We start from the raw sequence: 27,421 nt of genomic DNA on the forward strand, positions 1-27,421 counted from the left end.
CCCTATGCAGGAATAGAATGAATACGGCCTTTTTTATTTGTATAATACTGCGAAGAATAAAAATGAATTCTTTGTGACACAATTATTTTTTCGAAGAATTTCTACGTACAATGCCTCCAATATTTTCAAACTTTTCCCTAGGGTCTTATAGTTGTGAAATCAATCACAAAAGCAGACCTAAAGTGGAAAAACATCTCTATGCGTTGGCTTTATGAACTTGAAAACCTGACTTTTTATAAGCATAACGTTATAAGCATATTCGGTCGTTAAATTTATCAACAACATAAACTTGCATAAACTGCGTTACTTTTAATGGTGATTCCAAAAATTCTAAATGATAACATTTCCACATAGTTTTATTTATTATATCTTCCTGTCCGATATTTTTTAACGACGGTCCTTAACCGCTTCAACATTTTAAAAAACTCAAACTCTTCTCAAGGTCTTTGCAACATCTCGCGGATTTTACCGCTATTAGTTGTTACATGTCAAAAAAAATATCCAATAATAAACCTTCATTGGATTGGTTGTCCTGACAACCGTGAGCCGAGAAAATGTAATACACAAATAATAACATGAAAAAACAATATTTTAAAATATTCGAAAAATTTTGTATGCAAAAAAATATTATTTACAAAATATGTCACGTGACAAAGTTACTAATATTAACTAGAACATAAAAACGCAAAAATATACTTCTCTCTTTTCGAGTTCTTAATAGGACTAAATAAATTAATTTTGCGTATGACGTCACTAAAATGGTACCAATGTTCGACGGCGGTCAAAAATTGGACAACATGTTATTTGAGTTTCTGTTAACAAGGAGATATCCAAAATAATTGAAGAGAATTTAAAAAAGGAAACACAACAACTTAAGTACTCATGAACCTGATATCAAATGATTTACGCCTGTTATATGAAATACATTCGAAAAAAAACCAAGACCTTTAGGTTAAAGACTTCTTCAATTACAAAATCGCATCGTAGTAATAAGGGCCAATATACATTTCCAGAAACCATCTTTAAAATAAAGAAAAATCCGGATGCACTTAAAAAGTATGTTTCTTATAAAAAAAAAAGCGTGCAGAACGATACATAAATTAGAAAATTCTCACTAGACTGAAAAAAAGAGAATCTCGAAATCGCGTTCACTTTAAAGTGGTATTTATAAAACAACTAAACTGAGAACTGTAAGATTCTACAACTACGAATCGTTAATTTAACGTGCAAAAATTATTCTCCTTCTATCCAGCAGTTTATATATATACATAAAATAAGGAGTCTCTATCTTACTGCATGTATTCAGAACATTGTAAACATTCTTAAGTGCACATACGTCTCCACTCGAGAAAGATGCGAAATTTGACTATCTGCCGAAGAAAATTTTTTACCGCAGCAGAAAAATGCTGAAAATATTCAGCTATTATGCTTCAAAAACAGAAATGCTCACCAACAAATTAGGTCACTGAAATAAACTTTCGTCCTGTTTATTGCAGGAGTAAATATGATTAATTATCAGTCAAATGAATTTTGTTCTAACGCAATGTTTTGAAGCTTAAAAGTTGGGTGTTCCAGTGATCTTAAAAGTTGGGTGTTCTAGTAAGCTTAAAAGTTGGGTGTTCCAGTAAGCTTAAAAGTTGGGTGTTCCAGTAAGCTTAAAAGTTGGGTGTTCCAGTAAGCTTAAAAGTTGGGTGTTCCAGTAAGCGCCTGCTTATAATATTTACCAATCGTTAATTACTTTTATTAGTTTATAAAAAAAATCGATAAATCCACAAATTAGTTTATTTGACTATATTTGGAGCGTCTACTAAGTCGAACTCGCCTAATCAGCAACACAAATATAGCAATTAGGATAACTATACCTGGAGCACCGAGTCCGCTGATTATAATAGCTAACGTCGTGTCGGAGTATGTATCGCAGGGAGGCTTCCCAGAACCGACCATTCCAACCCTGAAAATAAAACATACGATCCCTCAAGTTATCAAGAAAGAAAAAACACACGAAAAAATCACTGTTGCAGATGGCAATGCATTATTTACAGTATTGTTTAATACCACATTTCCACTTCTTAGCGCCCCGGCACTAATTTAAAATTAACTCAAAGGGTTCAGCGCTAATGAAAAAGCGGCGCTAATAATCTAGTTTTTAAGGGGGTGCTTATTAGAGGATAGCGCTATTTGAAGGAAATACAGTAGCCTGATTTGACATTGTGAAAAAGTTTTTAAAGTGTAATTGGTTTGCCAACAACTCTGTTGTCAGGTGCTTTACATTTGAGATTCTTATTCGTTCATCCTTTTCGCTAGTTAATTAGGCTTGGCTGCAAGGCCTGGTGAGCTAAATGTTTTAAGCAAATCTTACCACGTAATAACCGACTTATTCCCCTTATATACATCGTCTTTTGATGAGCCGAACGTGACGTTAACGCCGAAAAAACGAACGTCAGGGAGCCCCTTCACTATTGACCAAGTAATGTTACCCGCGTAAGGCTGGAAAGAACCGCTTTTGTCGAGTTTATCGCTGCTCCCATGATTTCGCGCAAATATCTGATTCTTTCTTGAACGTTCAGGCTTGTCGTAAGCTACCGGCTTCCACGTAGCATAACTTTTATCACCACCAGACTGAAGGTCCGCCGACCAGATGTTGAAGATACCAGGGGTGTATTCGTCGTCTAGATATTCCTTTGTGTCGTAACTAACACTGCGTGAGCCGCCAGTACGAAAAACGACCACCTCAACTGCATATCTGGAATGTACAACCCCCGAGATACCTGGCAGTTTATTTAAACCGAGCGTAAACTCCGTCAAATTGGCATTTACAGGGTTGTGCGGCCATTCATCAGCGTTGGTAGTTTTTGTATGTGCTTGTACCTGCGAAAAGAGGAACAATAATTACCTGGCGTAGTAAAAAAAAATAGGTTGCTACAATTTATTGCATCGTTGATGTTGCAAACCAACAGGCGAACTGCCTAATATAAAAAATAATAACGAAAATCAGCCCGAAGTCAAGCTGAAGCAATTTCAATAATAACAACGAGCCGTATTTCGACTGTCTGACCACGAATCCAAAATCGCACGAAATGACACACCACGAAATAGCAAATGACATATATCTTTACTCATTCAGTTCCCTTCCTCTGCCTCATTGTTTTATGTGAAGGATGCACGAAATACCATCGTGGGCTTCCACGCGAGAACAACAACTTTGATGATACAACAAGCACGTACTATTTTTCACATCTAACTGTAACTTTAATGTTACTATGTTGCAAAGTCTACAGTGCAAAAGTATGAACTCAAACAAGCCGTAAAGCAATCGTGTGTCACTTATATCTTAATAGACCTTTCTCGTATTTGATTTCTTTGATATAGGTTAATCTTTATATAAAGCTAATAACGTAGGTGCAATACACATGTAAAAGTTAGACGTAAATTATTATTTTTATCAAAAAAATTTTTAAAAATTAAAATGAATTTGTTGATAAAAGTTAAGGCTTTAACATTTTGTTATTACTGTACAGGAAAGCTGTGCTTTCTGAAAACTGAAATAACTGTAATCATGAAAATAGAAATGACAGCCAGATTTGCGTGGATGAAGCTACCACATGTAATCTTTACAGCTGGGCGAGTTTGTTCATTAACAAACTTGATCATCCAGTTTTTTAATGAACGTGAAATCTCGGAAATTCTAGCCAACCCATTTTAAATGAATTTTGTCCTTAAAGGTACTGTCCGATTAAAAAACAATATCTTTTCTTTTGTTTTATTAAGTATCAAAAATAACGAAGATTGCACTCTTAAACAACAAAGATTTATCCAATACTTAGCACCATCGTTTGTTTGTTTTGATCTTGCTGCACTAGCCTACCATCTTCACGAACTTTCGAACGCGGCAAAAGGACTGGGTCAATTCATTATTCAGCACATTTTTGCTTGTGACGTAGTTACCTGGCTTCTTATTAGGCGAACCCCCCGACTTGCGCATCGAACGACTAAATGTTTATTTAAAATTTTTTTCCTTTGTTTAAAAAAGTTCTTCATGAAGATAGCAATGAATGAAAATAATTCGCAGGTTCTAGGATTTCAATTCGAGCCGGAAAGAACAGCGAATGATGAGCTAGTTCCGACTTTTCAAGACGTAGACGAACATAATATTGGAAACCTTGTTGCTCCTACTCCTAAATGTGAGAGGATGCCCTCTGAAGTGTAGAATGTTTTTGCTGTCACGAGACAGACTCTCAGTCTTTTTCAGGAATATTTGAGTAGGTGTGCGATGATTCGCACGTGTAAATCAAGTAACGCGTGCGATGTAAAACGCACGTGCAAAGAATGTTACGCCTGCGATACGGGCTCCGAGGTTATTTTTGTTGCGCATTCATTTTGCGGTAGAAAAGTGGGGGACGTTTTAAATCGTGAACCCCAAACACGATGATCGAGCGTGTACTGGTATAGCGACTCTCTCAATCTTAACTTCCTTTTCTACATGTCCGAAATAGTATGCATGACTATACTGTCATTTTTATATTTATTGTTTATTTTTCACAAGCAAATAGGCAAAAATATGCTTTGTTTTCAAATTAAAAAAAATCTTTATCCACGTGGCTTAAATAAAACTTCAAAATTCATTCAAAAAGTTCAGCTACACTTTAACAAAATTTTTACAGAAAAAAATTTATACCGCCCGTGGGTTTCGGTTTTACAGGCATAAAGAAAAAATCCATTAAATTCGGACCTGCTATGGTTTCCAATTATTTTTCAAATGAAGAAATTATCTACAATTAAATCCATGATAAAATGTCTATTCCGCCTGTAAGTGCAGTTTTGCAGACTTGCTTCATCCGTGCTCCGTCGGCGTTCACCTCCGCATTAGTTAAGAACCGCATGGCGGGATTTCTTGTGTAAGACCTGGTTACCAACGACGAAGGGTCCAGGCAAAAGAGATTTCTGTCTACGTAGTTCTTTTAACTAAGTCAGGAGTCGGTGAATTAGCTAGGATGGTCAGGTTGGCTATGAATAGGCTTGCTCGTGGATTAAAAGGACCAGGACTATTCAATAATTTCTGAGATCTATGGATTTTATAGGTTGATTTTGAAAACTCAATATTTATTTTTCAGGCGTGCGATTAATCACACGCCTGAAACGATTTAGGCGTGTGCCAAGGCGTGCGCGTGCGATCGCACGCCTCTCCTGAAAAAGACTGGACTCTATTAAATATTTTCAATTACATGGTATAAAAGTTTTTACTCCTTCATGAGTAATTCTTAGATGCGAGTGTGATTGAGTAATATTGTAATATTTTTCAGATAAAAAATGTATTACGGAACACGAAGAATTCCGAGCGCTGGTTTTATTGAAGAGTACGCTGTGAACATCTTTGGTGGCACTCCATGACAGAGTTTCGAACGACCACCTAGTTACCAGCCCCCACTCACCTCCTTAACATCCTTTTCTTTCCTCCGTTCAGATATTTCTCTGACTTTTGGTTTTTCCTTATACGGACGATTTTTTTTTGGATCCTTGAGCAGCGAAAAAAAAATTTTATCCTGTTTTTTTTTTACTGTTGTTAGTGCAATTCACAACAGCGCACCACGACATTATTCTGCCTCTAACCTTACTGAATGTGCGATCTGAGTCTAATCTCTCTGTGGCGGGACATCTAGTGAAGAGGAAACTAATTTTTAATTATTGATTGTTGTCTTTAGAGTAGCTGAAACAACTATGCAACCCTAAGGCTAAAGTCATATTGAACTTCAAGTTTTATTAGCGAAAGCTTCTTACTTAGGTTCGTACAGAATTAGCACAGTGTGTGTTTACCTTAAGGTCTAGACACATCTCTCGCTTTCGATTTTTTAATTCCATATGAATAATTCATAAAAAGCGTTCTTTCACAATTCAGGGGGTAAAATTGCCAAATTTTAAACATATAATAAAATATCAGCCCTGGCCCACGTTTTATCTATTTTGGTCAGTTCGGCGCGCTCCAGGTAAATACGTCACACGCGACATATTATTTCAGCCTCGCTTTAGTGCCTATCATCCGCCATCCATATAAACAATCGAAGTGAGAGACCGCATGCTTTTTTGTAAACAAGAATGAGATGTTGTTCAGTTGGTGTTAGGAAAGAAAACAAATAATTATTTAATTATTTTATAGAAATTAGTTCCAAATAAGAATTTTTTGTCAAAATTTTAGTTGATTTTTAATCGGACAGTACCTTTAATGCAAATTTTTGAAGCTTAAAAGTTGAGTGTTCCAGTGAGCTTAAAAGTTGGGTGTTTCAGTAAGCGCCTGTTTATATTATTTACCAATCGTTAATTACTTTTATTAATTTATAAAAAAAAATCGATAAATCCACAAATTAGTGTATTTGGCTATTTTTAAAGCGTCTACTAAGTAAGCTGGGTCGATTTTTTTTTTACGTGATAGGCTCCTTAGTAAATGTGGAAAAACTTAAAAAACGAGGCAACTAGTCTACTACCATCCTTTAGTTAAAATTTTGTGCAACCCATCCTTTTTAAACACAGCATCAACACTCCTGTCACTTATATTTAACATTTTTTAAAAAAGTGCAATATAAAAAGGGTGTATATCTTTTGTTAGCTTTAAAATATCTACTAACAATTGCATTATTTTTGCCAAACAAACAAACAAACACACACACACACACTCAAAGTACTTACCTTAAACATAATGTTACCACCAGCTGGATAGTGTCTTGTAGTGCCATTAAAAATGGCAGAGTCCTCTGCTTTGTCATTGATGTACTCCCACCTGTAATTGTCTGCTACTTCATATTTTATATTGTCAGTGTTAAAGTTAACAGTACCGTCAGGATCTTCATACGAAAAGACTTTAGTCAGGATCAGCCCGCTTATACCAGAGTTATCCGGGGTAAACTCGAAAGCTAAACCTTTTTGATCGCAAATACTTTGATTATTTACTTTCAGAGTGGTTTTGTTGAAAACATGTTTAATCAGTATGGTGGGTCGATTGATTGCACACCACACATAGTGGATGACATCATTTTTGTTACTCGTGCTAGTGGCTGTTTCATGGATGACATGGTGGGTTATGTTGCCACATGATACTTTTTTAACTTCCCTTTTGACCTACATTATAAAAAGTTTTAGCTCAAATTAATTGAATTTACATCTAAGACAAAATATTTAAAGGAAAATTTTTTGGAGATTTTGTACCTACAAAAATTATTAATCATAAAAAAATGCTGTAATTACTCATTGTTAGGACTGAAATCATAATCAGACTGAAATAATTGAAAATTTTTGTTAACTCCCAATTTAATCACACTCCACAACAGTGACACATACAAAACAATTTATTTCCCGAATTTGTGGACGAACAGGTTTCATTTTCCAGATATTTTAGTATGGAATTCTCAGTCAGTTTTTGACCTTTAAATGTCAACATTAACTTTTTACCATAAAGGTCCTAACAAAACTAGTAATTCAATGTGATAATCAAATTTAGGATTTCTGGAATTTCTTGCACAATGTAAGCCTTAAATTTGAAGCAACTTAAAGCATTTTGGGTTAGCTTACAAAAAGATTCCCTGATTGTTTAATGAGTTAAATAACTATGGTATTGGGACAATGCCTGTTACGCTTAAAAGCAAATTTAGGAATTGTTTTACACATTTATAGTTCATTAAGGACTACGGCTAATTCCTCTTTTTATGAACCCACCAACCCAAAATTATTTCCTTCATCTATAATTCATTCACATTAGTACTCCAATCCCACTCCACTCCAATCGCCCCAAAAACAAAACCAACAACAACAACAAAAGATTTTCATGCGTATTACTTTTAAAACTATAAGACACAACAAATCGCACTGCATACCGTTCTTGTTAAATGAGTAGAAGCGAGACAGAGAGGTGCTAATATTAAAATTGTTACAAACAATCCAAAGTCTTTCATATTTGATTGTATTATACACCTAAAAAAGACAATCAATGCAACTGTAACACTGTGGATGGACCCAGCTACCCTAACATTCATGATAACAAAAAAAAATGTTAACAATAGAAAAAACGTTTAGATACATATTTCTAACCAAGAGACTAAAAACCAGGACGGCAGCAGAAGTTGCTATGGGACACATACTTAAATGACATACACAAGGACTATGCAAAGAAAAACAACATTTGCTGGAATAAATTGTTAAGTTATGACCATGTCAATAGACCGGGACAGGTCTTTTTCAAGGGCTGATCCCAACCAATTTAGGCATCGGTATATCGATTTTGGGAACATATAATTTGGGCGGCCAAGTTAGAGAAACGTAACTTAAAATGCTTTAGAGCTGCTTTATTTCTTATTTTCTGGATATTTTTAGACTCTTAAAACCACAGAAAAGAGATATTTTCATAAAGAAACTATGTTCTTTACTAAAAAAGAAGACAGTGCATATGCTAAGCCACGTATTTCTTTTGCCCTAAAACAATTTCATTTGCGGCGCCATCGACGCCCAAAATAAATTACTGGTTCAACCCCTGTTTTTATACAACTTTTTACATTACAAGTTGTTTAACCATTTACTGTATTATGGAAAGGAAAAAATAGGGAATTTTCCTTTGGCCAAGGGAGTTTTAGAGTAAAAATTTAGTAAGCTGCTGGCAGTCACTCTATATGAGCTTTAAATTTTGCATGTGTGTGGGCATGAGCATGAACCTTTTGACTGGATATGTTTAGCCATAAGTAGCACACTTATCCACCTTTCGTGAAGCCATGCAAACACCTCGGCCAAATTTCATTTTGTTATATGGATATAACACTGCCCTTACTCTAACTTAGCCCTAATATAAACAAAACAAATCATCAGCAGTGTCACTAGTGTAAACCTGTCTTTTGAAAAAAAAAGTTTTGTATATATATGCGGTTACAGCTGAAAGCTTAATAAGAAATAATTACCAATAACTTGAATTATTCATATCCTGTATAGGAACTGTAAATATATTCTACCAAAAATAATAGTTTTCTTCCTTTTGTAATTCTTGTTGTGAGAAAGAGACATATAATGCTTGACTGGAAATGTGAATTTGTTTATTCTGTTTGGGCACCTATCATACGTGTCACTAAAATGGAACATTTTATATAATTTTAATTCAGTCCATAGCAAAGAAAACCTCAGAGTTGGTATATTTAACAGGAATTGATCCTACATGCACAAATCTAGCACACCTAAGATTTTCTGTTACATATAAGTTAACCTTTGCTATTGCTAGAGACCAAAAAATTACCACAAATATAAAACAGATACAAACTCAAAGAAAACACAAATACATAACATTGCATCAACCAAATAATCTTAAATGGAGACGTACATTGTACTAAAATGAGACCTAAAATCACTGAAAATTTGGTATGCACTGTTCTTAATTTAATGTATATATTCTATCATAAACACTTTTCTATAAGAGCCAGTAGAATCTAACACGATGGTGGCCGTTTTTTATTTTTTAAACATTTTTTAGTCTGTTTTTTTTTCTTTTTTTTTGTTAACTGACAAAATTTAGGCTCGTTTTGTTCATTTTTTTTATGGAAAAAAGATCAACATAATTATGTCGATGAATGATTGCAAGCAAAAACAATTATTGACAGCATTTATCAAGAGAAGTTGGAAGGCAGGGTGCCACATAAACATTTTTTTGCTCTTAGTACCTTTCAAAACATCAACTATATTGAAAAAAGATTTTTTCATCAATTTTTGATATTAAAAAAACTAAAATTTAGGTAGGAATTAACAATCACAAAACAGTGAGAAATAATCACGAATACTATAAGAATATTTCCACCCATGCTATATCAAATGTAAGTGGTGTATCTCATTTCACAATTTTATTTTTAAAGCTACTATATTCAAACCATCAAACTCATGCACAGTACTTTGACCTCTGGATGGTGTGCACAAAAATAGCCACAAATTATCTTAAGACATTCTGAGAAAATTAGAGAAGAAACGCTGTTTGTTTTTAGTGTTTTTTAATTTTACAAGATTTTTGAAAGACTCTCAAGGGAGCAAGGAGGAAGGGTAGGGTGTAAACCTCACCATCAAAAAAACATAAGTGTGGAAAGAATTAACTGGTGTGGCACCTTTACCGTACGAAATAACCAATTCCAGTTCCTTTTTGATCTTCCATTTTTTTCGATCTTGAAATTAATAAAATATAGTTTGCATGTAGTTTAGACATGTCTAGTCTATATCAACCTGTTGGCTTTTCAATTTATTTTTTGCACATTAGCAAGAATCCTGTTAAAATGTAAACATTGAAACTCGCATTGTCCATTATATAGCTAGCTAAAATCACACACAAGTGAAGATGAAACATATAAATCTGCTAATTCTATAGAATGGTTAGCTATACTGTGTTTCGGAAATTTAACTTTTATGATATACAGGGTAGGATCTCCAACTTAGGCAAAGAAGACTAGACATGTAGGCCATGTAAATGTATAGCGTTTGGCCACATCCATATACTAGCTAGCTTGCTAGCTAGCTTTGTAATGATATAACTTTCTCTCTTTTGCAGGATTAAGCACGTTTACGTTCACTACCTAGCACTACGCATAGCCCTGTCCCTAGGAGCATTAAGCACTCTGGTGATGTTCTGCCTGGATTATGAACGCTTCCCGGATTAAGTACGGCAGCTTGCCCCATTTGTAAACTTGGCAAAAAATATTTAATTGGGTCAACATAATCGTAATTGACCAGCTTATTATGTACGACAGTTAAAAAATATTATTTGCACTTTTAAAATGAACATAATCAGCAGGCTCATATATCATTCGTCATCACTTGTGACAAGCAAATGGCCCTGGTGGCAAAGTTATTATTGTTCTCAAATGAAACAAAATTTATTGGAAACTAAATTTTGGGAATCGCAAGTTTAATTACTTTCACCAAACTTAATTCCCGCAAAACGAATAATTTAGGCCATCCTAAGAGTTCAATTCTTACGAAAAATAAAAATGAGCCCACCCTTATCCACAAATTTAGTTCCGTGAAATTTAGTTACTTCAAAGTATATTATGTTGAAATGAACTCACAAGAGGAGCTTATACTAAGAATTACGTTGAGACTGTTTTCACCTCCAGTTTGGTGTTTTGTCCTGCAGAGAAAAATTATGTCGAGATTTTTTTCTTTCGCTATGCCTAGTCAATATTTCATTCACAAAAGACAAAGAAAATGTCAATCACAGCCTGCCTGGCCAGCCATTATATTAACGTTCACAATCCGGCCACTACAACAATCACAGCAAAAAACATAATCGGGTCATGCACACATAATCTGACCGTCCTGTTTATAAACAGGCTGTTTTTACAATCCAGGCAGCACGGTGACATGTGGTATGATCGCCTGCGACCTAGTTAGGGTAAACAAGTTTCAATACCATAAACACGAGGGTGCCGATAAGCTGCATACCCCGTATTAAGTGCGGGCGTTTTCGAGTGAGTTCGGCATTTTGAAAAAAAAATCAAGTATTTGCCCGAAAACCCCGAATACACCCGAACAATGCCCGAAAAAGAAAAGAAAAACAGACACTAATGATTCAAAAAACTATAAAAATTAAAATAAACTTACTATGTGGCAGCGAAGTTCTTAAAAGAACTGATTTTGATAGTTTAAAATAAGATTTACTTGATAAGTAACTTATATATAAACTTCATTAACTCCTTTATCTTCGAGCGCCTCCTTTATCCTCTGAATGGTATATGTCACAAGGAATTACATTTCGGGAATGTTCGCCCGAACTCACTCTTACATATGCGGGTGTTTGCGGCTTATTGGCACCCTCTTCCATAAACTATGAATTGACAATGGTTTGCAGTTCAAACTTCATACTAGCTCAGCTGAGAAGCCAAGATACGGCAAAACAAGCCTTGGGATAAAGTTAAAAATTTGCATTATTTCCATAAACTTTGATGCTAAATTCACATTTAAAATATCCAAGGACAGGCTTGTTTCCACAACGACACAACTGCCGCGCGCCCAACTGGCTCATTGGCAATTGGTAGTAGCTAGGCTTCAACAAGAGTTACAGGAAATAGAGGGAGAAGAGGCATTCACGATTGCAGACACAACACTAGCTCACACAGAGTTACATCCGAAAACCGAACTGAATAAAATGATCAGATTGGATGATTCCAACTACTTTGCGTTGCTGCATCCACAGCTCACGGTGCAATATTGCTTTCTAGTGACCATCATGTGATTCAAACACGCGGGCATACGCAGAAGAAGAGCTCTTTTCTGCGTTTGAGTATGTGGTCTCGATTTTTCGAATTTTTATTCAACGAGGGATACGCGGTCAAGTCAACTCACTCAAACTCACTCAAAAATTTGGAATTTGAAATATATGAATTTATGCCAATAAAGAGTATGATTATATGATTAAAGAGAGTTTTTAAATTGAGTGAAATTAAGTGAGGTGGTTGTGGTTGATTTTTAAAAGTTCCTGTTGTACGCGTGTGATTCAAAATGGCCACATTCAAGGCTCCACAAGAGGTAAATGACTAGGTCCTAGTATATTGTGTAATTAGTGAGGCTAACCATAGCTACCCTAGTCTAGTCCTAGCCTCTCTAATTGCACAATATACCCTGTTAAAGCTCATTTAAACTGCAAATGTTTAAACTTTAACAGTCAGGTATCTGAAAATTAAGTTGTCATGCCGCCGAATTATGATAGCATCGTATTTGGACTATTTTATATTTTATATTGTAAGTTTGTTCAACAACACCAAAACTATTCAGCGATTTGGTTTAGCTTTGTTGCTGTAGTGATGATTAACATAACCGTTTTTAACTAGTTCTCAGGACCCTTTTTCGCATTTTAAAACAAAACACAATAATAATGGTGTGTAATGGCTGTGGGGAGATAACAAGCGTATCATATTTTTTTGTCATTCTAGCTTTTCCGACTCAGTATATCAAAAATTCCCATCAAAAATAGAGTCTGTTGGATGAGCAAATATTTGTGACGTCCACCTAACGAAAAGTAACCACAATAAAAACCTGTCCGGAAATGATGATTGGCTATCTAGATTTTGGTCCAAAAAATTATCTTCGCTTAAACTTCCTAACATTGTTCAAAAAAATGTGTAATAGCTCTGCACTCTCTAGAACTTGGAAACTTTCACCTCCCAAAAAATTGTTACAACGTCAAATTGAATTGCTGAATTTTAAGCACCTTTAAAAGTCGAAGTCTTCTAACAAATCCCTCACCCTCAATTGCAGCATTTGTCAAAAAAGCACCTTATAAGTAGTATATGCAGGTTGTGTTTTCGTTATAACTAAGTTCATCAAGTTAAAGCAAAATTGCTATCACTTTTCCACCAGTCATCTTTCCCTGTCTAATTTTCCTGGTGTGTCCACATGGGAACACACTAAGGAAATTAGACAGACCTCTTCTACAAGCAATACAAGAATTAATTATATTTGTCCTGTTAAATGAGGCCATTGATTATGTGCCACCATTGAGCACTCATGCAAAAAAATCTAAAATTTAATAAGCACCCAGGGCGTTTGAATTATTAAGGTATATTGTACCCTAATTGCTGTTATCTGTGACTGTTAAATACGGTCTTATAAGAGCCAGTAAAATGTGATGGTCACATTTTACTGTTCTATTTCTGAAACATTTTCCAGCCTGACTTGTTCTTACTTTGTTTTTCTGTAAGAAAACACATATTAGTTGTAAGCTTTTCAGGATTTTTTTATGGAACTCATTTTTGTGGATTTGGTCCACTTTCTGTCCTCGCAAAATCCATGTGACCATGCATCATGTGGTCAAACTCCCAAAAACATTGCAGATAGGATTCGATGGGACTTAACACTCCACAAGGAGTCAGGGGAACCTGTTGTGTATCTGAAGTTAATGTGATAGTAGTATAACTTTTGTTTGTCATCGTGCAGTTTATGTATATCTTGAGGGAAGCCAGTTATTCTTGCATTAAGTGCCAGTAGGCCTCCACTCTACAAGGAAGTAATTTATCCTCATATATGTCCTCACTTCGCCTTTGTTTATTATGTTATTTTGGAACATGGACAAAAAAGGGCAATAACGGAAGTTCGGCTTTTTATGTAACTTTTTTCCTTCGAATTACATTTCCCTAAAGCCATTAACCACTGCAACAATTTTACAGATAATTTTCATGGACCACTCTGCCTTAGCACTTTGCTCTAGCACTTTGCTCTATTGTCTGTTGTGTAATACATCGTCTGTGACGGAGGGTGTAGAGCAAAAGCTGATGAACATGAAAAGCTAAGTGATGTGTAAATATTTTGTTTAGTCAGCGATGTTTACTCAATTCTTTGCCTAACTGCTTTTTAATGAATGGATACTTTTTTAGATATCAGAAGCAGACCGTTTTAAGCAGAAGTTTCCTGGACATGGTGTGCCCAAGCAATCAGATTTCTTGAGGAAACGATTACAAGGAAAAGGAGGGGTAAGTTGTGAAGTAGAATTGTGGTTAAAATCAGATTTGTTTGTTTTCTTGATTTTCTCCGTTGATATACAAACAGTTAACAAAAGGATTCTGTTTTTGTTTTATTTATTTTTAGGCAAAATATTTCGATTCAGGTGATTACAATGTAGCAAAAAGCACCAAAAAGAAAGACGCAACTATCGTGATTGGCAAGGCGATTCCCACGCCCGATAATCTGCCGCAGCGAAAGCCATCTTGTAGTAAACAAAGTAGTTTGCTAGAAGGCGATACGCCGCACCCTCACCCGAGCGACGAGAAGGAAACGCCGACCGTAGATTCCGACGAGCAAAAATCGAATCAAGTCGTAATGGACGAATGACGAGGAGAAAGTCTGAAAGATGCATGTTTCGTATTGGGCTGACAAATTCTTTCATTTACTTCTCAACGTGAAAAAGGGGTTGAATAAAGACGTTTTTCTGTTTTTGTTCTATTTTTAGTGGCGTTTAAAAAGTTTCTCTTTTTACGGTGTCTTTTTCCTTTCTCTTTACGACAAGTGAGCATGCATTAGCTTGTATATAGTGTATATATTCATTTTGTCCACGTCCTACCCGTGTTAATTCTGTACGTTAAAACAAATTTCTACATCGAAAAGTACCTACTGTCTCTTTTTTTATGTGAGTTCATACATGAAGGTACAGTGTGTAATTTAGAAAATGTTAAAAATTGACTTGATCTTGTCACGATGATGTCCTTGATGGCCTTACATGCTTCCCATTTTGTGATTTAGAACTTTCATCGAAACATCTTTCTTACAATAAGGGTATTCAAGGCCTTTCGTTACATGCTTTCGAAAGTTCTTATGTTTTGAATTTGAGTTAATTGTTCACTACACGCAGTGAATTGAGTAAATTTGTACTTCACACAAAATCCGATAAGTAATAAGCGAATTATCCATCCACCAACTTGACAGGTTGCTGGGTTCATAGGAACGAAGTTGCATAGGGTATAGTAATAGGAGCTTAACTAATGCTCTTTTATTACCAACAATGGTCGAATTGTGCATATATTTTTGTCTCAAATTGTAGCCAGCAAGGCGACTTTACGGATATATTAGCCATGTCTGCAGTGATAACTAAGGACACAATTTCTTTTATTCCGATTGTTAATTATAATAACGAAGCAACTTTATTAAAACCCTAGTTTTTATTTTAAGTTTAAAGAAACCATGATGGTACGACCTTTTTTGGTATAACTTTAATATAACTGTTTAAGTCACACTCTCACAATCTATATTATAATGCCCGTATACGTCTGCCTGTCACGCAAAATGGTAGCTTAGCTGCGCAATAGCGAAAAGCACGCAATGCGGTATAAAAAGGACGGGCGAACCCGTGGATTTTCCACGGGCTAACGACTAGTATCTAACAAATGACACTGTAAATACGTACAAATGCGATTCAATTGCTTTACTTTTTAATAATTTACAAAATATATTTCTTGTATACATGAATAATTAAAAATTGAGAAAAAATAAAGTGTAGAAAAATAACATCGTAAGGTTATAAAATTACAAAATACATTTTTAGCGCATTAACAACTGTATTTCCTCAAATAAGCGCCATAAACGCGACTAACATTTAATTTTCTTTTCCAGAAATAATTACTGGAATCACTTATATCCTTGTTTACTCTTTCAATGAAATTTTTTAAATAATCCTGCCCTGAAATAAGCTTCGCCCTCTAACAAGCGCCGTACCTGAAAGCATTAAAGTTAAATAAACGCCGTCACGCTTATCTAAGTAAAATACGACATTCAACACAAATTGACAAACATTATATTGTCTTCCCCAGTTTCCAGTTAAATAAAACGGCTTAAGAATAATCGTAAAATAGGGGATTAATTTTTTTTAAAGGGCGATAAAAATTTTTTTCGACGAATTATATATTGAAATACTGACTTATAAACAGTGCAGAATTGTCTAGAAATCCCAAAATGATAAATAATTTATCTATAACTTTAAACAGCTTAAAAATGAATATTTGGACCACCTTTAAAACTTCTATGGACCTACAAAATGTAAAAAAATAAAATTTAATGAAAATAACATCTCAAATTAATACTGCGCTAATGATCAAGCCATCCTAATTTCGATAAAACTTTCCGAAATTCTTCATCTCTTCGTCTTCTCGATAATTCTGAATCCTACGATATATAAAAGCAGAAGACTTAACCGTTAAACGCTTTAATTTTGTGACTATAGAGAGCAACTGGTTTAATCCAGAACCTGTTTTTTTAAAAACAAAAATCCATGAAATTGTACCGATAGCACTGCTAAAAATATCCGGACAGGTAAATTTTATTATGCATGAATTCGTGGAGCATAATTCCGCTTAAGAAATGTACAGTGTACAGTCAAACTGGTAATTACGGATACCCATGGAGAAAATCCGAAAGACTCTAATCGATTGAGGGATTAAGAACGGCCAGTTATGTAGTAATTTTAAAGTTAGTAATTTTCGGACAATTTAGAACGTTTGGGGTATAGAAAAGTACAAAAGCCGTTCTATTTTTAGAAGATTTTGACAAACTTTATACCATTAAAGAGTTAAACTAATGATCTTTTCTGGCAAACATACTGACATGCGAAAAAGCTACTACATGGAAAGAACAAAATTTTACATTTTAGGAAAAATCAATTTTTTGGTCAAGTATTTAGGTTATTAAGGGTTAAGTCCACTTCGATCGCAATACACGACACAACCCTAAGCGGCACAATGTCTACTGTGGACGCAGAAATGCGCGCACAAACTCAAAATGGCAGCTTTTCAGGCTAACTTATTGGTCGAAATCATGAAATTACGTTATTACTTTCTATTTTTAGAAGATTTTGACAAACTTTATACCAGTAAAGAGTTAAACTAATGATCTTTTCTGGCAAACATACTGACATGCGAAAAAGCTACTACATGGAAAGAACAAAATTTTACATTTTAGGAAAAATCAATTTTTTGGTCAAGTATTTAGGTTATTAAGGGTTAAGTCCACTTCGATCGCAATACACGACACAACCCTAAGCGGCACAATGTCCACTGTGGACGCAGAAATGCGCGCACAAACTCAAAATGGCAGCTTTTCAGGCTAACTTATTGGTCGAAATCATGAAATTACGTTATTACTTTCTATTTTTAGAAGATTTTGACAAACTTTATACCAGTAAAGAGTTAAACTAATGATCTTTTCTGGCAAACATACTGACATGCGAAAAAGCTACTACATGGAAAGAACAAAATTTTACATTTTAGGAAAAATCAATTTTTTGGTCAAGTATTTAGGTTATTAAGGGTTAAGTCCACTTCGATCGCAATACACGACACAACCCTAAGCGGCACAATGTCCACTGTGGACGCAGAAATGCGCGCACAAACTCAAAATGGCAGCTTTTCAGGCTAACTTATTGGTCGAAATCATGAAATTACGTTATTACTTTCTATTTTTAGAAGATTTTGACAAACTTTATACCAGTAAAGAGTTAAACTAATGATCTTTTCTGGCAAACATACTGACATGCGAAAAAGCTACTACATGGAAAGAACAAAATTTTACATTTTAGGAAAAATCAATTTTTTGGTCAAGTATTTAGGTTATTAAGGGTTAAGTCCACTTCGATCGCAATACACGACACAACCCTTAGCGGCACAATGTCCACTGTGGACGCAGAAATGCGCGCACAAACTCAAAATGGCAGCTTTTCAGGCTAACTTATTGGTCGAAATCATGAAATTACGTTATTACTTTCAGCGTTCATAAAAAATGATTTTGCTTTTTTAAACGAACAGGCGGACAAAAGCGCTTCTATATATTGCGCAATATTGAGCACTTTGACGCGTGCGTCTTGAACCGACGTGCTAAAATATCGAAGTGGACTTTAGCCTTTAAGCAGGCGTCAGAAGGCGCGTCCACCCTGTTGTGTGTTTTCTGTTGTTACATGAATGTCTACTATGTATAAAGGATTGATTGTAACGTGTGTCCAACTGTCCTTTTAATCAAGCTAACATTACTAATGAATCGACTTCTTAATAGCGAAATAAATAATTCATGTTTAGTCAGACCGAAGGAAACGTCAAACCTGTGGAGAATTATATAGTGTCTTACTTTCCACAGTATAACCATGCCATCGTTCCCACACGAAATAAAACCTTCCTTTCCACACTTAATCACAGACTAAACAAAAAAAAATAAATATATATAAAAAACATCATCAAAGAAACAATATTACGTGAAATGTATGAGCGGAGTATAAAAATGTTTTAAAAAAAACAATGCATGCTTTATTTATAAGCAACACGAGGCTTAAATCCGAAAAAACCGAAACATTTAGTAAGCAACATGAGGCTTAAATCCGAAAAAATCGAAACATTTGGCAAGTAACATGAGGCTTAAATTCGGAAACCTCGAATCATCTGGTAAGCAACACGTCATCTCAAAGTAGTCAAAAAATAAACAAAAACAGGGATTATTAAAACAACTGATTTCCGAGACAAATCATGTTCGAAAAATTAGGCACCTTTATTACTTGAATTTCGGGCACATCTAATTTTCGCGCAGGGGCAAAGCGCGAAAAAATGGTTTATTTAAAATTATATGCGCGCGAAACAATTTTTCGTTCCATATTTGTTCCATATTTGTATCATGCTTCTTTCAATTATCAATTACAATTATAGTTCGTCCGTCATTTGTCCGACTTTATTTGTCAATCCCTACCGTCAAGGTGGAGGGACTCGTTTTCTCAACGTCGTCTCCTTGTTCATTACTCTTGTTTTCTAACTCGTTGGCAATGCCAGATCCATTAAAAACAATAAAATGCGCGAAATTTAGACATGCGCGAAATTTAAACATGCGCGAAATTTAGACATGCGCGAAATTTGAGTGATTTAAAGTAAGTTTAATGCGGAAAAACTCTCAAAACTTTCATGCTGGATGTTGTATATAAATAACATGATATAAAAACTACAAACTATAAAAATTTATCAATTACCTGGACAGAGCTGGAGTGGGCCAAACACATTCCAACCAGCTCGAGTTTGATTGGAAACACACGACAATCTTGAATTCTACAATCGAAAAAAAATGTAGCAGTACTGAATCAGTGAAGATAAATGCAACGACACTAAGGCACGAGTTTCTTTTAAGGTCATCAATTATAATTGACGTACCCACCTTCTTCCAACTAACTTTGACATTGGCGTTACCGCCTGTTGCGCCTTCGCAAGCTCTTCTAAACATAAGAAAAAAGAAAAAGAGATGTCTTGAAAAGTTACCGCATCGTCCATATTAGTTCATGCCTAACTAATCTGTACACATTTCAATAGATTGACAAAAATATTTGTGAAACACGACCAATACTACTTATGTAATAGAACTTTGCACAAAGAAATATTCGAAAAATCGATAACCAACAAATGACAAACAAATTGTTGAAACAATAATTTTGCTGACATAGCACGAAAGAAACTAATTCAAAAATACCTGGAGTCTTAGGGAGAGGTGACGCCCACAATCGGATAGTACCATCCAGGGATGAAGTAGCCAGATATGTTCTAAAACGTTTGCAGTGACGTAGTTTCAGAATATAAACCACCGCTGAAGGTCCACCGGGCTAGAGTTCTGTGATTTTTTATTTAAAACAAACTCAAGATTTCTAGATGTTTTTAGCGTAGGGTGTGACAAGTCACCTGCACGCTTTTCCCAGATAATAAAATTTAATAAATTTTGGAATAAAGGGAATGAAGGATAGTAAAAAATTTGAGATAATTTTAGGTGAATTTTAGAAAAATTATTATTTTATAGAATTCATGAGAAGTAGCTAACCGCTATTGTCACTTGGTTACAAAAAATAAAAATCTATTAAAATCCTTCACAATCGCAATACTGGACTGACGCACACTTTTTAAAATGATGAGTAAAAGCGCACATACCCATTGTCAAGTAAAACCATGGATGTCACTTGTGAATGATGCGCGTTCAAAATTTTCGCAACACATTTATCTATAAAAAATTACCAACCTGTTATTATTTAACCATTGCTAAGTTTTACTTACAGTTGTCGCGTCTCTGATCGTTCTTGATAGCACACAAAAACATTTTTTTAAACGGCATATGTACAGTGCTGATAAAATGAATTTTTTAACATATACCTAACATGGGGTCGTACACAGCAAAGCCGGTACCTATCGCAGCAAAGATATATCTCTAAAGTAAAATAAAGAAAAGCAACATCAATTTTTTGAGAGTTCAAAGAAAGTAATAATCGATTAGGGGCGGTTTTTAATTAACGCCTGGGGCGTTGTTGGTTATTTAAGATACCTGGTCTGCAATCATAATATGTTGAACAGCATAAGGGTAGGTATGGTCCAGTGTATTCATAAAAGTTTCATAGTGATTGAACTTTCTAGTGGGCTCGAGGCGATGTGTAGTCCAAACAATAATAGCGCCATCCATTGATGCTGAAGCGAACATGGCGTCTAAAAAAATGAAAAGTAAATACAGAAAAGCGCTTACTCAGATAGCTACTGAAGTTGACGAGTTGTCATTGCAAATGATTGAAATCTGTTTTCCAAATTTGTGTCTTAGCCGACGCCATAATGAAGTAATTTCTTTGTCATACTACTCCCCTTATTTTGTTTGCCAAAACAGAATACGAAGCTCAGTCGAAGTAAAATTGAATAGTTTGAAGGCGGCATATACTACAACGCTACATAAGTCTAAAACAACATGTGTTCAAAGTGTTTACGAGAAGTAGTACCAAATACTGCAGGAATAAGTATGAACACAGGTTTACTGCGATATATGTACCCACCTGATATAAGAACCAACGAGGTTATCGATTCACGATGACGTGGTAGCCTTTTGAATTCTTTAATCACATATTCTTCATGTGAACTTCCATCACTCTCATTCTTAATATCATACACAACTGGAGAGAAACATATATCATAAAAATGGTTAACCGATACACATAAAAACAGCTGAAAATAGTAGAATACAGAGTTCAAAGTAAAAGTAGTACATGGCTTAAGAAGACCCGTAAAATTCCTATGTATTTTTAAACTAGCCGTGGTTAGACGCACCTTGAAAACAAAAAGGAACAGATAAAAACATTAACAACGCGGGATACGCGGGATATTTTTTACCTTCAAAACAAATTTGTAATAAAATTAATAGTTTTTCTTTTTAAGAAATAGAAAAAAAAAATAGGTAGGAGAAAATATACAAAAATAATTCATTTAGTAACTGTTATTTTTAACGAGCATTTCTAAACTACAATCCTGGAAATAATAAAATGTCGGAATTTCGAAGATCGCAACCACACAAGAACGCCGCTCCTGTCTAAGTAACACGAACTCTGAACATGTCAAACTTCTCAAATTTTTACAGCAGACCTAAGATCTTATGTTATTTGGTTAGATGCAAAATCTTAAAGTGTGCTAATTTGTGCTGACGTCAGACCTTTCCGAGTTATGGAGCGAGTTGTTTTATAACGCGGACATTGCAGAAAGTGCAGCAAGCGCATTTTTGACGTTGATTACTCGGCCTACACCCCTGCCAAAGTAGGTCTGCCCAAGCGATGCTGTTTGAAGCATTTCAGGAAATCACGGACAATTTCCCAAATATTATTTCCAGGGTTTTAGCCTAATTTTTAAGTTAGTTCTCCTTTGCTCAGCAAAATCTTCATACGAATCACATTTGTCATTTTTCATATAGGGAACAAGGACACTTTTTAAAAAAATTCGTGGATATTTAAATGGTGGGAACCCTGAAATGTCTCCCTAGTATAAAAAGGTAAGTCTTACTGAGGTGTGGCTGATCTGTAGCTGTAACTATCCGATCCGTTTTTGCGTTGATGAAGGTGTGGACATCTAAAAGAAAAAGCAGGAAAGCTTAAATGCATGCGTACGTTTTTTTACCAAGTAGCCTAAAATATACTAATACGTCTAGCCTTGGTGTAAATGCCAATAGAAATATCTCGCCCTTAATAAGCAAAAAAAAATCATTTAGACATTAAAATTTAGAAAAAAACTACAACTGATTCATTAACAACACTAATTGAAATAACCGCTTACTTAAATCATTAAATGTTGTAAAATTTAATACATAAATGGAATGACCCAAATATCACTTTTTAGGAGCTATTTCACCTTAATATTCTTTTTGTTATCCAATTACTCTTAAAAAAATTCAACTGAAATAGAAAGATTCTTTGTCACAACGTAGAGAACAAATTTCACCGCAAATTTTACCGCAAATTAGTTGTAAGCAACATACAGTCAAGACTATTGCGTTGAAACTTCGACAACAATTGAAATGAATGACTCCATAAACAAATATCCTGACCAGCTGTTAGAATGAGCATTGGTTCGAACAACACCACACTAAAACGCTAAACAGATAAAATTACAAAAAAAAAGTAAGTTGCACTTTACAGCCCCGCCCCCCACGCCCCCTTGGCCTTTTGCTAAAACTGGTCTAAATTTCGGTTATAATAATAACTGTACTTCAAATGTGAGCTTATCAATCCCAATATACACATTTGTACTAAAAACTCTTGGCATACTAGTATTAAATTCTTTTTGCTTACGGGGGTGGTTCGCATGATAAACAATTTTAGCAAAACCATGAAGAGTATCATGCGACTCTGTAACCTTTTAAAGTCTTTTTTTCACAGCAATAAGAAAAAAAATTCAGACTACAGATTGTAGCAAAACTCGTCACAAGAGTGTATCAAAGAAAAAAAATTTTCAGCGCTTTTTTTTTCGAATCAACCAGGTTAGTACTAAATTTAGCAGTCCCTATATTACCTTAACAGGACTTTGATGTTCTTTAATCACTTTTCTACACTGACCATTCGTCAACTCCCACACCTCAAATATAAACATTCAAAAGCAAATTAAAATCAAGAAAAGACATTGCAGCCAGTGGGTAGCATTGAAAAATGTATAGAATGATCAAAATTTGTTGCTTGGTACTATAAGGTGTCAAATACGTCAGCAGGACTAAACGTCCTGACCTCCCTGCATAACCTATCCTACTACCTTATTTATACCACCAGAATATGAAATAATAAATCATTTCACCAATACCTCAAAGGAAAAAGGAGAATAATGCATTAGCTTAAATTAATAACAGGGATATAAAAACTTTTGTGAGTGGGACAACTTACTATATCATATTTTCGCGTATGTAATTAATTTCCCTGTTATTAAAAACCTTTAAAATTCTGAAACGCGAAATATTTTGCAAAAAACAACTCTCAAAAGTTTATGATGACAAGAGAAACGAAGAATAATGTGGTGAAAATCATAACAAAACATGGAAAAAATATTACACAATCAGATTGACTTACTCGAATTGTTTGATCAGAGGAGGCAGTCACAATAACATCACAAAAACTTTTCTGCTCGTCCAAATAATTCTCGATGAGGATTGCAGAACTTATCGCACGTGTGTGACCAACCAACTCACATAGTATGTCACCAGTCTTAAGAAATTAAATAATTATCGACTGATGGCCTTGTGGTAGAGCGTTCCCCACCAGTGCGAAGGGTCTTGGGTTCAAACCCCGACCTAGTCATGCTAGAGACTACAAAAGTGTGAATCGATCCTATCTGCTTTACGTTCAGCATGAGAATAGGATTGACATCTAAGGTGGTTGTCTAGTTGAGCGGTTGTTGTGCTTCAAATGGGAGCTTTTAATGCACTAGGACCCCCTTCACACGACCTTATAGAAACTGAAGAGGCTATCCTGGGTAAATAACAGTAGTAATAATAACTTCCAAACGACAATGACAATGAAGTTTTATCCACAACCTTTATCGCCCACTACCAGTTTGGTTATATACAGTCTTTTCAATTCACTTGGAATTGTACACACAAGTTTTGGCGCTATCCTTACAATTTCCACTCATGTTGAGATATTTTTGTCCTGTAGTTTTTTTAAAAGCTAAAAGATTCTGACAAGTTTAACCCTTGAAATAGATCTAAACAAGGGGGTTTAAAAAAACATGATCAAAACCATTAGAATCACTAGTTAATTTATGATTGCCAAGTCAAAGAAGAACCCTATGGCTTCTCACAGACTTGCAGACGTGCAGTCTAAGTTTCAATAGATAAGAATTTTTTTCCACAAGTTTTCAGTTATTTAAAGGTTTTCAGGTCTCCTGGAAAATGCTATACCTGTGAACCTTAGCAAATATTGATCCGACTATTTTCCAACTATGCAAGCGTGTTAAATTATACTAAATTTTGTTTATTGATTCATACATCTTGAAGTTTCTTACAAATAGCACAAAAGTATTTTTAGGTACATGAATATGAAAATGACTAAGCCAATATGCTCCTCTATAAACAAATGGGCACCTAAACAACTTTAAAAAGGACCAAGACTATCCTGTTAATGTAATTTGATAAATATATTGTAAAACAAAAAAATTAGCGTAAAAATCGCTGATATCAGCAATTTCGGGATGGCATCATTATATATTGACTTTTTTGTTGCAAGGCATTAAAATTTGATCTAAATGGTCTGTGAAAGAATGCCAAACAGCTGCAACTCAAAATTATCTATCAACATCGGGACAATAGCATTCGACAACAGTGTTGTTTTCATGGCAACTTCCAAATGGGACTTCAAAACGTTTTTACGAAAACGTTGGCAAATAAAACAATGTGAAAAGTTTTTGTCCTATAGGAGTTTTAGGGGTTAGAAAAGAAGCAAAGTAAAGGATCTCATATCATGCTATGTTCTTATCAATTTCAAGAAAATTCGACCTGGATTCATGTTATTTTTTTTTCGACCATTTGACATGCTAGGATACATTTTCTAGCATATGTTTGCATTAAAAACAGTTCAACTGGCGCTTTAGACCAAAACTGTCACTTTAACAGTCATACAACATATGACATTGACACTGACAGTTGACAAAAGGAGCAAGTTGGAGGATTAAACGTATAAAACAACTGCTATACATAGAAGATGCAGTTAGTTGACATGTCAACCAAAATTACTGAAACAAAACAACAACATATCATTGATTAAAAAAACACATCAAAGTTTACCTCACAATCCCAAACAATTCCTTTTTTATCATGGCTAGTCGACAAAACTCTGAAAAAAATAGATTCGTAAATTTTTGAAGGGTTTACTTGCAGGCTTTTTACATTAGCCTAAACTCCTTTACCTCTACCTTTTCTTATTGTGCCCCTTTATACATGACAATACAATACAAACACGACAAAATTAAATTTCTTGCTACAGAAATAGTGATTTTATATCAATACTAAAATGTAACTTTCTCTGTCTGTCTATGCATTAGCCCCTTTCTGTTTTTTCCTGATCATGCACATCAATAGTCTAAGGTTCTTTCTTTGTAAGTCTTTTTTGATGTTGTCAGTCCATCTCCATCTAGGGCGTCCTTGGGATGCTATCTGGTATTTATTGGTATTTAGCAGTTCAAAAGATCGAATGGTAGTTCAAAAAATCAAATAGTTGGCTGCAACTGTTTGCAGGCCTCGCAACAACTGACTAATCATATCATCATGATAACAGAAGTTGGGTATTATTTTATCATAATCTTAATGAATTATAAGAGTTGTTGTTTCAGTTCGGGGGTGCAAAGTATTTTGACAGCAGAGAATTTGACATATCCACTAATAAAAGCTTCCACAACAGATGGATTTTTTACTGGCACTGTTCCTACAAACAGCACAAGGGAACTTTCTTGTTTCTTTCCTTGCTCTACAATCAGTGTGGGTCTGTTAGACTTTAGCCTATCTTTCTAGGTGGTGACTTTTTGTTATATCTTTTATTGTGTCAGCAGGAAGTACAAGGTCATCAACAGTTTCCAGCGACAACCAGTCCTAAATTCTCTGGATAGAGCTTCAAGAACTATAATGAATACCAGGACACTAATTACGGACCCTCAGTGGGCACTAATTACGGACCCTTAGTGGACACTAACTTAAACTTTAATGTTAAAGATAAAGCTTAGTTTGCCATTTACTCTGACCTTGTACAAGACTGATTAATTATTCTTTCACTCCTAGTTTCCGCAAGGCCCAGCACTCTTCACTTGGTATCTCTAGGTCTACAAACATGTCTGAAACATTATGTTGTCCTTTTTTCCAATTGGATAATCGGAATGTCCCAAAGAACTCATAACTAGTTTTGACAAATTCAGACTAAAACACATCAAAAAAATGTATACACAAGTTTACCTATTTTCGTCAATTTTTATAATGGAATGTATAACATCCGTGTGACCATTCAAAATCTGAATTTCGTTAAAACGATTACGCGGCTGGTCATCTTCTATTTCTGGAACATTTCTCTAAAGGAACATCATTGGCTAGCAGTAGAAAAAATACTTAGCCTGCTGAAAAACAGCTTAGCATGCAATGCAAACAGAAAAAATGTTCACCTTTAAAAAAAAGCTATGTTCAGACCATATTTGCTGTTATAGAGTCTCTTGTTTGAACAGTGCTTATCTTTACAGGAAATATAGCAGATTAGCAAACAAATGGTAACTAATGTTTTTTAGCTTGACTTTAAATTAGACAATTATATAATACCCTTACCTCATCACGCTTTTTTTTCTCAACACTGGAACCACCGCCAAAAAGACTGCGAAACATGGTGACGATGAGTCATCACCAAATTTAGATTTTCACTTTTATATTTTATGTTGACACTAAAACCATAATTTACATGCCATATGTGTATAATAACCAATAATAAAAAACAGACGGAGACATGTTTAAAGAAGTACAAATTCTGCTAAACAATGGTAGTAGCTTTTTGTTACATAATAAATAAATAAAATTGATCTAGGTTTAAAAAACAAAACAGCTGATCAAGAAAAAGAATTTAAAAAAAAAAATGATCTTCTTCATAACATAATAAATTAGTTTGTCTATATTTTTA

The 27,421-nt window shown here is 34.8% G+C and overlaps 3 protein-coding genes across 6 annotated transcripts; 1 reads left to right on the top strand and 2 right to left on the bottom strand.

Moving 5' to 3' along the window:
* Positions 1-571: 571 nt before the first annotated feature.
* Positions 572-12,170, bottom strand: LOC130641324 (glycosylated lysosomal membrane protein A-like). Of its 3 annotated transcripts, none has more exons than XM_057448093.1 (5): positions 11,602-12,170; positions 7,860-7,956; positions 6,679-7,107; positions 2,360-2,868; positions 572-1,951 (listed from the first exon to the last, which is right to left on the bottom strand). In XM_057448093.1, the coding sequence occupies exons 2-5, from the start codon at positions 7,935-7,937 to the stop codon at positions 1,777-1,779; spliced, it is 1,191 nt and encodes a 396-aa protein (XP_057304076.1). In that variant the 5' UTR covers positions 7,938-7,956; positions 11,602-12,170; the 3' UTR covers positions 572-1,776. The 3 variants fall into 3 exon arrangements, with proteins under 3 accessions (XP_057304076.1, XP_057304067.1, XP_057304060.1); XM_057448084.1 differs by lacking the exon at positions 11,602-12,170 and adding an exon at positions 8,931-10,034; XM_057448077.1 differs by lacking the exon at positions 11,602-12,170 and having other exon boundaries at positions 7,860-8,033.
* Positions 12,171-12,304: 134 nt separating this feature from the next.
* Positions 12,305-14,967, top strand: LOC130641347 (cAMP-regulated phosphoprotein 19-like). Its single transcript, XM_057448118.1, has 3 exons — positions 12,305-12,525; positions 14,370-14,465; positions 14,581-14,967. The coding sequence occupies exons 1-3, from the start codon at positions 12,499-12,501 to the stop codon at positions 14,821-14,823; spliced, it is 366 nt and encodes a 121-aa protein (XP_057304101.1). The 5' UTR covers positions 12,305-12,498; the 3' UTR covers positions 14,824-14,967.
* A 918-nt stretch (positions 14,968-15,885) lies between these two features.
* LOC130641314 (WD repeat-containing protein 41-like) lies at positions 15,886-27,214 on the bottom strand. Of its 2 annotated transcripts, none has more exons than XM_057448061.1 (16): positions 27,076-27,214; positions 26,716-26,828; positions 25,558-25,606; positions 23,846-23,980; positions 23,301-23,363; positions 22,768-22,882; positions 22,296-22,361; positions 21,302-21,418; positions 20,809-20,966; positions 20,640-20,694; positions 20,421-20,490; positions 19,972-20,042; positions 19,663-19,720; positions 19,481-19,556; positions 18,598-18,666; positions 15,886-16,647 (listed from the first exon to the last, which is right to left on the bottom strand). In XM_057448061.1, the coding sequence occupies exons 1-16, from the start codon at positions 27,130-27,132 to the stop codon at positions 16,570-16,572; spliced, it is 1,350 nt and encodes a 449-aa protein (XP_057304044.1). In that variant the 5' UTR covers positions 27,133-27,214; the 3' UTR covers positions 15,886-16,569. The 2 variants fall into 2 exon arrangements, 1 of the variants encoding a protein (XP_057304044.1); XR_008982446.1 differs by having other exon boundaries at positions 16,567-16,647; positions 19,659-19,720.
* Positions 27,215-27,421: the final 207 nt, after the last annotated feature.

Source organism: Hydractinia symbiolongicarpus, chromosome 1, assembly GCF_029227915.1.
Source record: "Hydractinia symbiolongicarpus strain clone_291-10 chromosome 1, HSymV2.1, whole genome shotgun sequence".
NCBI lineage: Eukaryota > Metazoa > Cnidaria > Hydrozoa > Anthoathecata > Hydractiniidae > Hydractinia > Hydractinia symbiolongicarpus.

Bases quoted from the DNA above. Each gene is read 5' to 3' on its own strand.
- LOC130641324 (XM_057448077.1), bottom strand. From the start codon at position 8,018: ATGAATGTTAGGGTAGCTGGGTCCATCCACAGTGTTACAGTTGCATTG. The intron at 7,108-7,859 runs GTATGCAGTGCG...TTTATAATGTAG, and splicing joins CTACTCATTTAACAAGAACG to GTCAAAAGGGAAGTTAAAAA. The intron at 1,952-2,359 runs GTAAGATTTGCT...TTTTATTTTCAG, and splicing joins AATAAGTCGGTTATTACGTG to GGTTGGAATGGTCGGTTCTG.
- LOC130641347 (XM_057448118.1), top strand. From the start codon at position 12,499: ATGGCCACATTCAAGGCTCCACAAGAG. The intron at 12,526-14,369 runs GTAAATGACTAG...ATACTTTTTTAG, and splicing joins CATTCAAGGCTCCACAAGAG to ATATCAGAAGCAGACCGTTT. The intron at 14,466-14,580 runs GTAAGTTGTGAA...ATTTATTTTTAG, and splicing joins GATTACAAGGAAAAGGAGGG to GCAAAATATTTCGATTCAGG.
- LOC130641314 (XM_057448061.1), bottom strand. From the start codon at position 27,132: ATGTTTCGCAGTCTTTTTGGCGGTGGTTCCAGTGTTGAGAAAAAAAAG. The intron at 20,695-20,808 runs GTATCTTAAATA...ATTTTACTTTAG, and splicing joins ATATTATGATTGCAGACCAG to AGATATATCTTTGCTGCGAT. The intron at 18,667-19,480 runs GTAATTGATAAA...TTTTTTGTTTAG, and splicing joins CCCACTCCAGCTCTGTCCAG to TCTGTGATTAAGTGTGGAAA.